This window comes from Homarus americanus, unplaced genomic scaffold, assembly GCF_018991925.1.
Source record: "Homarus americanus isolate GMGI-L3 unplaced genomic scaffold, GMGI_Hamer_2.0 scaffold40919, whole genome shotgun sequence".
NCBI classification, from domain to species: Eukaryota; Metazoa; Arthropoda; class Malacostraca; order Decapoda; family Nephropidae; genus Homarus; species Homarus americanus.
The window spans coordinates 46,371-59,368 of NW_024744049.1; the positions used below are offsets into that span (position 1 = coordinate 46,371).

The 12,998-nt window shown below is 39.9% G+C and overlaps 1 protein-coding gene across 1 annotated transcript; it reads right to left on the reverse strand.

Moving 5' to 3' along the window:
* Positions 1–5,962: 5,962 nt before the first annotated feature.
* LOC121877633 (NADPH oxidase activator-like) lies at positions 5,963–8,553 on the reverse strand. The gene is made up of 3 exons (XM_042383441.1): positions 7,274–8,553; positions 6,507–6,636; positions 5,963–6,085 (listed from the first exon to the last, which is right to left on the reverse strand). The coding sequence occupies exons 1-3, from the start codon at positions 8,551–8,553 to the stop codon at positions 5,963–5,965; spliced, it is 1,533 nt and encodes a 510-aa protein (XP_042239375.1).
* Between the last annotated feature and the right edge of the window lie 4,445 nt (positions 8,554–12,998).

A 12,998-nucleotide genomic window follows, 5' to 3' on the forward strand; every position in this document is an offset into this window, starting at 1 on the left:
ATTCACAATATAGTGTAATTTGAGGTATTTTTAGATAAATGTGTATAACTCCCTCTCTCTTTCTTGCGATAGGTAAAGAAGACTTCCATGGAGATTCTTCTATAGATTACCCGAGTTCACTTTAAAGGGTTTTGGTAATACTGAGTTATTAAGGCGAAATAATAAGTTAATGATATAGTTATTATGTTTTTATAAATTAGAATAACAAAATGATAATGTAACAGAAGATTTTACCGGAGATTAGGATAGATACAAGTAATTAAACATGGATTATTACAATATCATGGTGATGCATTCTATTCCTTTCCATATATCTGAAAATAAAATATATATATAGATCCTGTTCATTGACTCTTTCTTTTATCTTTTTATAATATATCCTGTCAATGGTATTATAACTATTTCACAGTGAAGTTTCTGTACATCTGACTTTCTTGATTTAAACGACAGGACATTTCGAAAATTCCATACCAATAAAAAAAGAGTTTTGCAATATATTAGGATATAGTTTATAAGTTAATTTACACATGTGGTGGGAAGAGTTCAATATAATCAACTAGGTAATGTAGTTAGGTAGGTAGAATGGAGCTGATTTATTATTTTATTCTACTAAAGGCTTATCCACCAAAAATATTAACAATAGGACAATAGCCGGAATGATATGTAGATGAGCTGAATTTAATCAGAGGAGGTTTGGGTGTCAAGTGTCTGGCTGGCTATTTGGTATGGAGGCGACGTCCAGTGATGACTCTACCTTTACCTGTACACGTGTTTAGTGGTTGCTGGTGGGAAGGGACGAGTCTTAGAGGAAAAACTACCCCAATGTCAGTACTTAACTGGTATCATTAAAGTTACAGCAATGTATTACCCCCCCGGTGTGATATAGCCAACAAAAATAAAAGGGAGAGTTGTTGTGTATCGATTCAGTGTAGTGGCGAGTTGTCCTTGTGTTAACGTCACTAGAATGTAATTACTGCCATTAAATTAATTACGACGCAATACAGTGGAAGGTGTGCTTGTGTCGCTTCTTATATCCTGGATGTATAACTGTATAATTATGGTATGTGGTAGGACGGGTAGGTTTTTATTAAGGTGGAAGATTAAAGCTTGGTTTTACAAATATCAAACTTTCATCTCTGAGAAAGATAAGTGTTCTTGAAAAGGCATGCGGTCTACAAGATATTTAGGTTAAGTTAGCTTAGGTCAGGTTAGTTCGGTTATATTAGTTGTGTTTTGAAGACAGTAATGCTCTGGTGGGGAATTCTAGGATAATGAACATTGAAATTTAATCAAAGTTGCAGTTAATGCCTTTTTCCCCGGTGGCCATCCGTTCCTGCCACTTGATGATAGCTTCATCATGATAACTTGGTAGATGTAGACTTGATATGTCAAAGATAGATATTCAGTAAAATCAACATAAACCTTAATACTGTATTGATTGACCATATAACAAAGACAGTACAGGCACACGATGTTATTTAATTCGTATCTTGTAAATAACATGTGTGAATATTTGTTGCTTATTCTAAAGACAAGCAAAAGTAGCAGTTATTTTGGTATGTAATAGAATTTTCATATAACAACGCAACAAAAATACAGAAAAGGTTACAAAATAAGATTAAATCGGTACACAAAAGTCGGGTGTTGCCTAACCTACGACCCTACACTAACTTTTTCTTACCTAAACTAAATCATCTTTTCCCGAACTCATTAAATTAACCTAAATTAACGTTAACGAACCATATTTTAACCTAATTAAGCAAACATAACCAAACTTAACCTAATCTAACTAACATTCCTAACCAAACCCAGACGAGCTTAACATTCCTAACCTAACCAAACCTAACCCAATTCAACCTTCGTAAAAACAACAACAACGTATTTAACAACGTTTTATCTGATTATGAATACACATGTGAGTTTTAACAGGTGTATGATAAAAATGTGTGTGAGTGTGTGTGTGTGTACATGGTCCGGTATGTTAGAAAAGTGAGGCAGGTGTGGCTAACGGACATAAGTGTGACATGCTTGAGAGATAAGACAAGCAGGAGTGTGTATGAGAGGGTAGAGTATGACAGGCAGGTGCACGGGTGTATGTTAGAGGAAATGTATGACAGAGAGGATGTATGAAAATATAGTGTGCATAAGCATCTCAAACGGCACTACTCAGTCGAGTGTCCTTACTTGGAGCTAGCGGACGCTCGCCCCACAAGGGGTCACAGGTCAAGACTAAAGAAACCCCAAGTCCAGAAAACTGTGAGGGCAAACTTTTTTGGAGTGAGAGTTGTGAACTCTTGGAACAATCTACCAGAAAGTGTTGTGACGGCACCAAGTGTGAGCTCCAGTGGCGGCTCGTGCACAGGGCTGCAGTCCCCCCAGACACGCACTGCCAGGCGTATGATTCCTTTAGAGAGACAGCTGAATAATACACTACCAACAAATATATCATTTTATATGTTATTTAATTATTTTCAATACGTTGCTAAGTGAATTTTCATTAAAATCAGACCAAAATTTAAGTTACTTTCATAGTTGCTGTCAATGCTGTACGATTCATGTCTGTTATTAATTGGCGCCGCCGCTGCACTTGAAGCAGCTCAGTCTCGTACAACGTGTGGACGGTGTGGTTAAATCGTGCTTTCCTTAATTACCCTTTGACGATGGAAAATCGAGTGAAGTATTTGCAAAACATCAACTTTTCCCAGCTGACATTAAATGAAAAGACTGAAATCAAAGCAAGAGGAAGACCTACACCAGTTTTATCCATTCAACAGAACAGTACAAGCAGGAACAAAGAATATACACGCCAGTTTAACATCAGTGTTTATCAGAAATGTGAATGGCTCTGTGGTTGTGACGAGGCAAATACTTTATTCTGCTTTCCATTTTAATGAAATAGCAATAAACTATTTTGCTACATCGAAGAGCAGACACGCCGACTTTATTTTCAATTAATACTGGTCCATCACCACCAACACTACTACCATGCCCTGGGAATTCGTGGACATCAACTACAACTCATACCTGAGGTAGGTCAAATTTGTGTATCCTACTGTTGTGTGAGACTTGCAGTCCCTCCATTTTATTTTTCACGAGCCGCCCCTGGTGAGCTCTTTCAAGACAAGACTTAACCAACACTGGAGCAGTTCAGGTACATTCAGGAGCCGGTGCATGCCCAGTACTTGCCAACAGTGCTTAACAGAGACGTGACCGATCGCCCAAGCGGCTAACGAGCAGCAGCTCAGTGGTGAAGAGGATAAAAGTAAAAGTATGACAGAGAGGATGTATGAGAGATAGTGTATGACAGAGAGGATGTATGAGAGATAGTGTATGACAGAGAGGATGTATTACAGATAGTCCACGACAGAGGTTGTATGACAAAGTGTATGGCAGGGTCTATGACACATAATGACAAGGAAAGGGAGCATACTGTATAACACAGTTTGACCAGGTATGATAAGCAAGAGCGTATGACACAACATAACAGTGTGTTACTAGACTATAATAGCCCACTAGTTTGAGTTAATAAAACAAAAATTGCACCAATGAAACATTTAATGGTAATATATATATATATATATATATATATATATATATATATATATATATATATATATATATATATATATATAAAAACAAAAACAGATAAAAATAATTAGAATAAATAACTATAATCGTAACACTAGGTCGAAGAGCCAGAACGGCTCCTGGCATTGTGTACAGTACCAGTATAATGTTTTGGTGTAGTTGCTTCACGTTGTTTAAAAAAAAAATTATATATATATATATATATATAAAGACTACAGACCAAACACTGATATATAAAGGAGTAAGAGGATGGTGTTTATATACTAGGCACTACTGTATATATTATACTACTGATAAATCTATAATTATTCAGTTGTAACAAAGGCAATACACACGGAGTATTTCCTACCTGACAAATTTCACAGATAGACAGGAGAAATTCAATTATTTAAGACGCTTATGAGATAAATGAAGTTCCCTCTCTTCATATCTGGTCTAATGGAGTCCTTTTGTGCTTGTCAACAGTGTGCTTTCTTTTCATAACATCGCAATCAACATCCTGACACTCCTGAGAGGCTGAGATGTGTAAGGAGCTACGTGGTTCCCAAACTGAGGGGGGTGAGAGTATTTGAAAAATACTTATATCAATATACTTTATTAAGTAATTTTCAATAAAACTGTGCAACATTAAATTTTGCCTTTGTACAGTACTGTATATTTCAATCTTCCCCATATGCACGAGATACAGGGATGAAATAATTACAAATTAGTATATATTGAAAGTAATATGAATACAAGCTTAATGTGTGAAGATGATTGAAATTTGATTACATTTATTTCGAAAAATGGTGGGCGTGAGGGTTTAGTAAAAACCAAAAGGGGCGTCATTTGAAGAAGTTTGGGAACCACTGATCGAGGCTAATGTTTACACACTAGAGCACTCCATATTCTTCTGTGAGTTATTTTAAACAGCCATGAGTCGATTAACTTTCTCTTTTGCCACGAAGTGTTGCGCAGGAGGCTACTGTGAGTGGTCCTGCTCGAGCGGTGTGTCCTGCAACAGGTAGTAGCAGGCAGGGTGTAAGACGTTCTTCTCTAGGTTGCAGTCAACTGAGGGTCGCGAAGAAATTAACAATCATTAAGTAACACATATTAACATAACATGAATGGCTTTCCAGTTTTGGGGGGTTCTGATTCTGGTGAAAATACAATCTGGTGTTCTCTTACCATGAAAATAAATCAAAATTTCAATAAATAATAACCAGAATTCTTGTCTGTTTGTGCTTCTATCATACATACAGCCTAAAGTAGTGGTGATCCAGATCTGGTACACGGGTCAGTTTATTGATCAGAAGATGACATATAATTACTTGTAAAATCATCGAGACGTGTTAGTAGACTCACCAGGTAAGCAAGGGCCATCACACAGACGAGCTTGCTTGGGTTGGTCGCCAATACACCTAGAAGGGGCGAGGTAGTAGCCAGCGGTGACGGAGGAGGTGCCCGGCACCAGTGGAACAGCACACTGGACGAGACGATGCTGGAGGCCCACTCCACACCACTCTGAACACAGACTCCACGGCCCCACCACCCACCTGACGGAGACCACGACGCAGTAACAGACAGCGGTAACACTACACACATGATAATATTAAGAATGTTCTTTTTCATAATACAAAATTACTATAAGCGTTGAATCGCACAGAACCGCTGATCATTCACTCAAAGTAAAATATTGAAAAAAAAACACAATTAAATAACGCACCTGGAGCAAAGCATACAGTACATAAGTAACATGAGTACAAAAACAGGATAAATAATCGTCATCTACTAAAAAGAAAGACCTAAAACAAACAGTAACTGGCATAAAAAATAAAAAATAAAAATATTCCCAGTGTGGTAGACTTCAATTCGGTAAACAGTTGGTAGTCCTGATGGTGTGTGTGTGTGTGTACAATTAAACAGTATAAATGTTAAAGAGGAGCATGGTTTTAACACAGGACTGAATAAGATAAATCAATTATTATAAAAATTAACATACAACTCTGAAAACAATAATGAATTATTAGCCTTTGTAGTTTTTTAACTGCTAGAAAAAATATATAATAACTGAGATAAAATATACTGAATTACCATATTGTATTTACTAATATTAAATCATAGTGGTTTAAAATTTTAAATTAAAGGAGTGATGGAAATTAATTATTTTCTGTAAGGTATGTGTGTAAAAACAGATGGCCCAAAAGACATTAAAAGATAATCTTGAGTGATAAGTAAGCGAGAGAGAGAGAGAGAGAGAGAGAGGGGGGCAGTTGTCAGTCACCAGAATCGAGGAGAAACAGGTATGAAAAATGTATATGCAAATAGATAAGAGTAAAGGAGAAGATGATGAAAACGCGATAAGACTGGTTGGTAGGGGAGGTGTATTAGGGCGTTACCCGGGGGTTTGGCAGGGGAAGGTATTGCACGACTGGTTGAAGGGCGCCTTGTAGTTCGGAAGACCTTCGCACAACTCTTCGTCCACCTGCTTCTCCGGGCTCATTAGATCCACACACACCTGTACACGGGAGGCTTGAGGTTAATGACGCACACACACGAGCTGGTACACATACACGCGCGCTATGTCACGCTCTGGTACACACCCCACTTACACACATGCCATCACACGCTCCGGTATACTGATACATGCACGTGCGTATTTATATAAATTTATACTCTCACGTGCACAGAACACACACACACACACACACACACACACACACATTATCGGTATATTAAGAAAAAACACTAACATGTAAAGGTGCGGGAGGTAAAGGTATGGTTATGAGATAGGTGTAGCTGAAGCGTGTATATGGAACAGGTGTATTTGAACTGGTGGTGGTGTCAGTGGTGGTGGTGTTGCCAATGCTGGTAGTGGTGGTAGTGTAAGGGGTGGTGGTGGTGGTGTCAAGGAGGGATGTATATGTACAGTACTGTACCTGGGTGACGAGACGGGTGCCTCCCCCACAAGAGCGGGTACAAGAGCCGATGAGGTTGGCACGGGTGTGGGCGGGAGCGGTCACAGCTAGGATGGGCTCCACCCGGGCAGCCTCACGGAGGAAGGCTAGTCTGCAGTGCATCTTATGTTACTTTATTTTATTCTACTTTAGTTTACTTACCTGACATAAATATTAATTAAATAAATACTACAATACTATACTATCACCAAAGATCACAACGAATATACCAAAATGTTTCACAATATGTTTCAGGAAATACCAAACAGTATTTGTCTTTCTGTATCTGTTAATCTCTTTATGTGTGTTTATTTGTGCTTTTACTTATTATTATACATGTACATGTATCTATCTATTCAAGTGTCTGTATATTCTGTTATCATTATCGTGATATATAGTAAAGTACTCGAATTTAGTGGATTCAGAACAGTCTAGCTGCTATCAAGATGAATATCAATCAGAAAACAGTATAACATTCCCCGATAAGAAAATTAAACTATGCAACAAACTGCAGAGAAGTATTGAAATAGAAATTACCAAGGGAACATATATCTGACATAAGTATTCTAGCAAACGTGACAAAGTTAATAAATAATTGAGATAAGATAAACACAGCAATGTTGAAACTCATAATTTGATTTTACTTTCAGGTTTTTGTTGATACTAAAAGTTGCTAAATTGCTCAGTTGATCCTTGGTAAAATTAATATACACTTAATTTTAAACTTGGGTACTAGAAATTAATATTACCTGATAGGCTTAGTTCCTTTCCGGTGTTTTATACTCGTGGAAGCGTCGTCTCCAGAATTACTATTAGATGTTGACGCCTTAGTTGGTGATGTTGAGGGTATCGTGATGTTTTTCGTTGTGTTTTGGGATGATATGGATCCACCTCTCGTTATTCGCTTTAATAATGGGATGAATAAATCTTGGAAGTACTGTGACGGGAAGCTAAAATGGAAATCAGAGCCAGTCAAGTCGAAGTTTCCCACGGAGAAAACAGCTTCTTCTTCACCGCCATTGATTGGCTCTTGGTCTGAGATTCTGTGGACCATAGGTTTAGTAGGGTCGATGGGAGTCATCTCTGTGTGGTTATTGTTTATTGACGTTTGATCTAAGGTTAGTATCACATCACTCTCCTCTTCACTCTCTTCTCCTTCGTTTCCAGTTGCATTATTAGCAACTCTGAATTCCTCTCCTTGATTGATCAATTTATTCCCGGGGTTTGAAATTTGATCCATTTCTACAAAGTCCATCTCGTCTTCATCAATATAAGTTTGTCCATGAATCAATTCAGGTCCGTTTTCTCTTTTTCGTTTTTGTACGTGTTCTATTTTAGGTTCTACCAGAGACTGTGTTATTTCCACATCGTTCAGTACATCTTTGCTGGGAGTGGCTGGGACGATGCTGGGGGAGGCTGGGATGATGCTGGGACTAGGAGAGGCTGTGCCGTAGCGCGAAGATATTACATAGTTGCTGGGAGACGTGACCAAGATGCTAGGAGAAGATGTGACATAGCTAGGATAAGACGACACATAACTAGGAGAGGGTGTGACAAAGCTGCTAGGGGAGGGTGTGGCATAGTTAGGAGAGGATGTGACATAGCTAGGAGATGATGTGGCATAGCTAGGAGAGGATGTGGTATAGCTAGGAGAGGATGTGGTATAGCTAGGAGAGGATGTGGTATAGCTAGGAGAGGATGTGACATAGCTAGGAGAGGATGTGACATAGCTAGGAGAGAATGTGAAATAGCTAGTAGAGGATGTGACATAGCTAGAAGAGGATGTGACATAGCTAGGAGAGGATGTGACATAGCTAGGAGAAGGTGTGACATAGCTAGGAGAGGATGTGACATAGGTAGGAGAAGGTGTGACATAGCTAGGAGAGGATGTGGCATAGCTAGGAGAGGATGTGACATAGCTAGGAGAGGATGTGACGTAGCTAGGAGAGGATGTGGTATAGCGAGGAGAGGATGGAGAGGAAGCTAGGAGAGGATGTGTGGTGGCAGAAGCTAGGAGAGAGGATGACATAGCTAGGAGAGATGTGACATAGCTAGGAGAGGATGGACATAGCTTGTAGAGGATGAAGCAGAAGAGGATGTGACATAGCTAGGAGAGGATGTGGGTATAGCTAGGGAGGAGGATGACATAGCTTAGGAGAGGATGTGACAGAAGCTAGAAGAGGATGTGGACATAGCTAGGGAGAGGGATGTGGGTATAGCTAGGGAGAGGATGTGGCATAGCTAGGAGAGGATGTGACATAGCTAGGAGAGGATGTGACATAGCGAGGAGAGGATGTGGCATAGCTAGGAGAGGATGTGACATAGCTAGGAGAGGATGTGGCATAGCTAGGAGAGGATGTGAAAAAGCTAGATGCTACATAGCGAGTAGACGATGTAATATAGCTAGCTGTGATATAGCTGCTAGGAGAGGATGTGACATAGCTACTAGAGGATGTGACATAGCTACTAGAGGATGTGACATAGCTAGTAGAGGATGTGACATAGCTAGAAGAGGATGTGACATAGCTAGTAGAGGATGTGACATAGCTAGATGTGACAAAGCTGCTAGGATAAGATGTAACATAGCTAGGAGCGGCCATAACACGACTGAGAACTGTAAAAGTGCTGCGTGAATCTGGAAAATCCCTGGTAGAGGCTAAAAGGGTGCTGGGATCGGCTGAGAGAGCGCTAGGAATGGCTAGGACAGTGAAAGAAGCTGTGGAAACGCTGGGAGGGACTGTGACGTTTCCAGAAGAGGGTGAGAGACTACCTAGGGAATTCAGATAGATAGATAACTCCCTAAGGATCTTTTGAGCTCCCGAGGGTGTGTGAAGGATATCTGTAGAGTTTCCTTCGTCAGCGTTAATATCCTTGTGGGAGACGATGATGCCACTCTCTCCTAGCGCAGGGAAAGGTAAAGGTCCCCGAGTCAATGAGTGTTCTGGCCCTAAAGAATCGCCGGCAGAAGAGGAGGTGGAGGAACAACCGATGAAGAAGTGGAGGAAGGGTGGGAGGATCGTGCAGCGGAGTGGGATAGGTAAGATGCTCACCTGTGGAAGAGGGAGGTAATGACAGATTTTATTAGATATGTATATTGTGCAGTAGCTAAAACAACTATCTGTGCAGGTGGGGGTCGATATACTCCGAAGTTTTACGTGTGACTAGTGACAGTCCTCATATACCAATATATATCGTCCACGGTCTCATATTGTTTCCCACAAAGTATGCACAGATAGTTGTTTTAGCTACTGTACAATTGAAGGTTCTAAAGACTTGCATGATAATACCAATGAATTTGAATAAATAACAAATTTCATTGCAATGTTATTGACAAAATGTTGATGTTTTCAGTATTTTTGGGTCAGATTTAAGTCAAGGTGATATATTATTATAATCCTGTTTAATAAAGGGTCACTTAGTTGCTCCCAAGACACCCCCAGTCCTCCCAGTTGTGAATGAGTTCCTAACTTTACAGCTGGGGAAGTGAGAGCGGTTGGGTGCAGTGCCGGACACGCTCCTTCCTAATGTTCTGACAGCTAAATATTTAATATACTGAACCCACACTGCCCTTCATGGACTGTTAGGCCTATGGGACCCAATCTCACGTTTCACATTTCAAAGACAGGTAGTGAGGAGAGGAGACAGTGGCAGAGATAAAAGAAGAATGGGGGGGATCAATTGAGAAAATATTAAATAGACAACAGGAAACGCTCTCCATTAGCACTCCAGAACATGACGTCATCAGCACTTACCTCACTAGGGATGTAAGCTGGGGGAAACACAGAGCCTCCTTCGAGTGGCCTGGTTGGCGGCCAAATGGGCGGCAGAGTGGTTGGTAGTGTAGGCAGCACAACGGATGTTATTTCTTGCAGTATATGGAATACGTTCTTCTGGCAGGTGCCGGCGACGCAGACAAGGTTGTTGCCACAGGAGGTTCCGGCCAGGGCGGGATGCGCTCCCTGGCTCTTAAGGCCGTTGGTACACATAAGGTACTCGCAGATGTTCTACATAACATGAAGGAGACACGGTAGGTGCTTGAAATAGTTCACCAAATGACACAAGAGTTAAGAGTTTGTAAATTCTTCAGTGTTTAAAGTGATGAACTTCTAAATTCAATATTAGCCCGATGAGACACCTTATATACCTGTAAGTTCCCTTTCTTTAAGTTTTCATGAACTACACTGCCTTATACGATATCAGAAATAAATTTTCAGTGTCATAATTTTCTTGTTACAGTACTTACGGTTCTTCGGTAAATACTACAGCACGTCTTTCCTTTTACAAAGATAAAAATTCCCCAACCTGAGTTTGAAACTAAAAAGGCAGAGATACTCACCCTGGTGGACTCCATCGCTCTGTAGTTGGTGCCAAACGCCAGGATGCACTGAGCGTCCGCTGTATACCTATGGCCAGGGGGTCCACCTCGGTTATGGTCCAGCTCGATGGGTACAGTCCCCCGTCCCACCACTTGGACTACCTCCATGCACTTGTCCTTCCTGTAGATGGAACACCGGGGAGGATATTTAGAAGACATTACTGTCAGTGTAAGATGGGGTGGGTGCTTGATCCTAGCCATTGGCCAAGATGTGAATAAAAAACGAACGATGATACACTGTATGACCTGTGTGTCTCTGCTACACTGTTCATGACAACAAAATTTACCCAAAAACTTTTTAGAGGTAACGAAGACTTTATGCATGAAAGCAAAATGTTTGAAAGTTACTACAAAGATGTTTATACCCAATGTTTTGCGTTACTGATTACTTCACCAAGTCCTACTGTCAGTGTTCATAACATACTTTATTATATCAGCGAAGGCGTCCTTGGAACAGGTAGACCAGTGGAAGGACTCCTGGGTGAGACTTTGACCCATGAGGAAGCCTTCCTTAGGGCAGTGAAGGGCGCCATCATGAGGCACCCCCATGGAGTGAGCCAGCTCGTGGGCGGCCACATACACGCTCTTGAAGGATTGAGCGTTCACCACAGAGCAGGAGGTGAGAGGGTGACACAGACCGCCCACGTAGGTCACGCCCAGGGAGGACGACGTCGACTCAAACAGATCGTTCCTGGAGCAAAGGGCGAGAGAGATTATTACTGTGTTGGGTTACAAGAGGGAGGAGCGGTAGTGTAGGTATATAAGGTGGTGTTGACAGACAGGGCATTGACTGGGCTTGCCAGTATTTTAACCTATATAAGTCATTCATATTTACGTTGAAGACTTTGAATTAAAAATATTTAAAAGACCGAAACACAAAAGGATAGTTACAAAAGCGAATACAATACTCCTATGATGAATAACTTAAAAATGAAGGAAAAATATGGAGCCACTGGGTGAAGGAGTAGTAAGATGAAAGACTTTATAAGAAAAAAGAAGTTTTGACCTTGTGTTTGGGAAGTAAATAAATATTTCTTATATGGCAAATGTAGGTAGTAGGTAGTAGGCAGCTATCAAACAGAGAGGTACTTCCGCCTGGGAAGATATTGGAAGGATAATGTGTTGTCTAATGGTAGACCCTGCTGCCATATGGCATCACAAAACTTGTGACCAAGTCCCAGGTTGCTGATCTGTCTTTCTGCCTCATTTACATACAATTGCAAGGTCTCAATTGTTTATCTTACTTTGACAACACAGCATACATATAATTGTTTCTCACTATTGATATTTGTATTTAATTTTTTTATTCATTAGCCTACATTAATATTATTATTATTGTTATTATATTATTTGTATTTAGTATTTTATATATTTTTTGTGAATTTTTATTAGCTTATTAATTATCATTATTATTATATTTTCGCCCCTCCATGCCCTGACGTGGGTCATTGACTTGTGCCCTGGTAGGCAGATCCCGTAAAAACATATATATATATATATATATATATATATATATATCTTAAATAAAATCAGGAAAAATAAACAACAGCCACCTTAACCGTCTTTATTCAAGCTAGGTACTCCGTTGTTTCCATTTTCATTGTGGATTTACATAGAAATAACATATATATATATATATATATATATATATATATATATATATATATATATATATATATATATATATATATATATATATATATGTTCACTGGGCGTTAACTGCTTGAGTGGAAGCCGGAATACGTAATCACCCATTGTTTGGTTACCGATTTTTTAATGCTCTTTTGTTATTCTACATCATTTTTAATGTTCTTTTGTTATTTTACACCTCTTATAATTACTTTTGTCATTGAAAAGTAAAATGGGACGAAGAAGAGAGAGAATGAGGATAAGACTGACCCTGTGAGGAGTATTGCGTGGTGCCAGTGTGACGGATGCTCCCACGGTGGTCTTCTCTGGCTGGCCCACCCACAGAAGGAATGCAAGGCGCTGCCTGCCAATCCCTGTATCTTGAGCGGTAGTGCCCCGTTCTCCGCCCACACGCCTATGCTTACCAGTTTGATCTTCAACTCTACGCTCGAGCCCACCCCTTGTTGTAG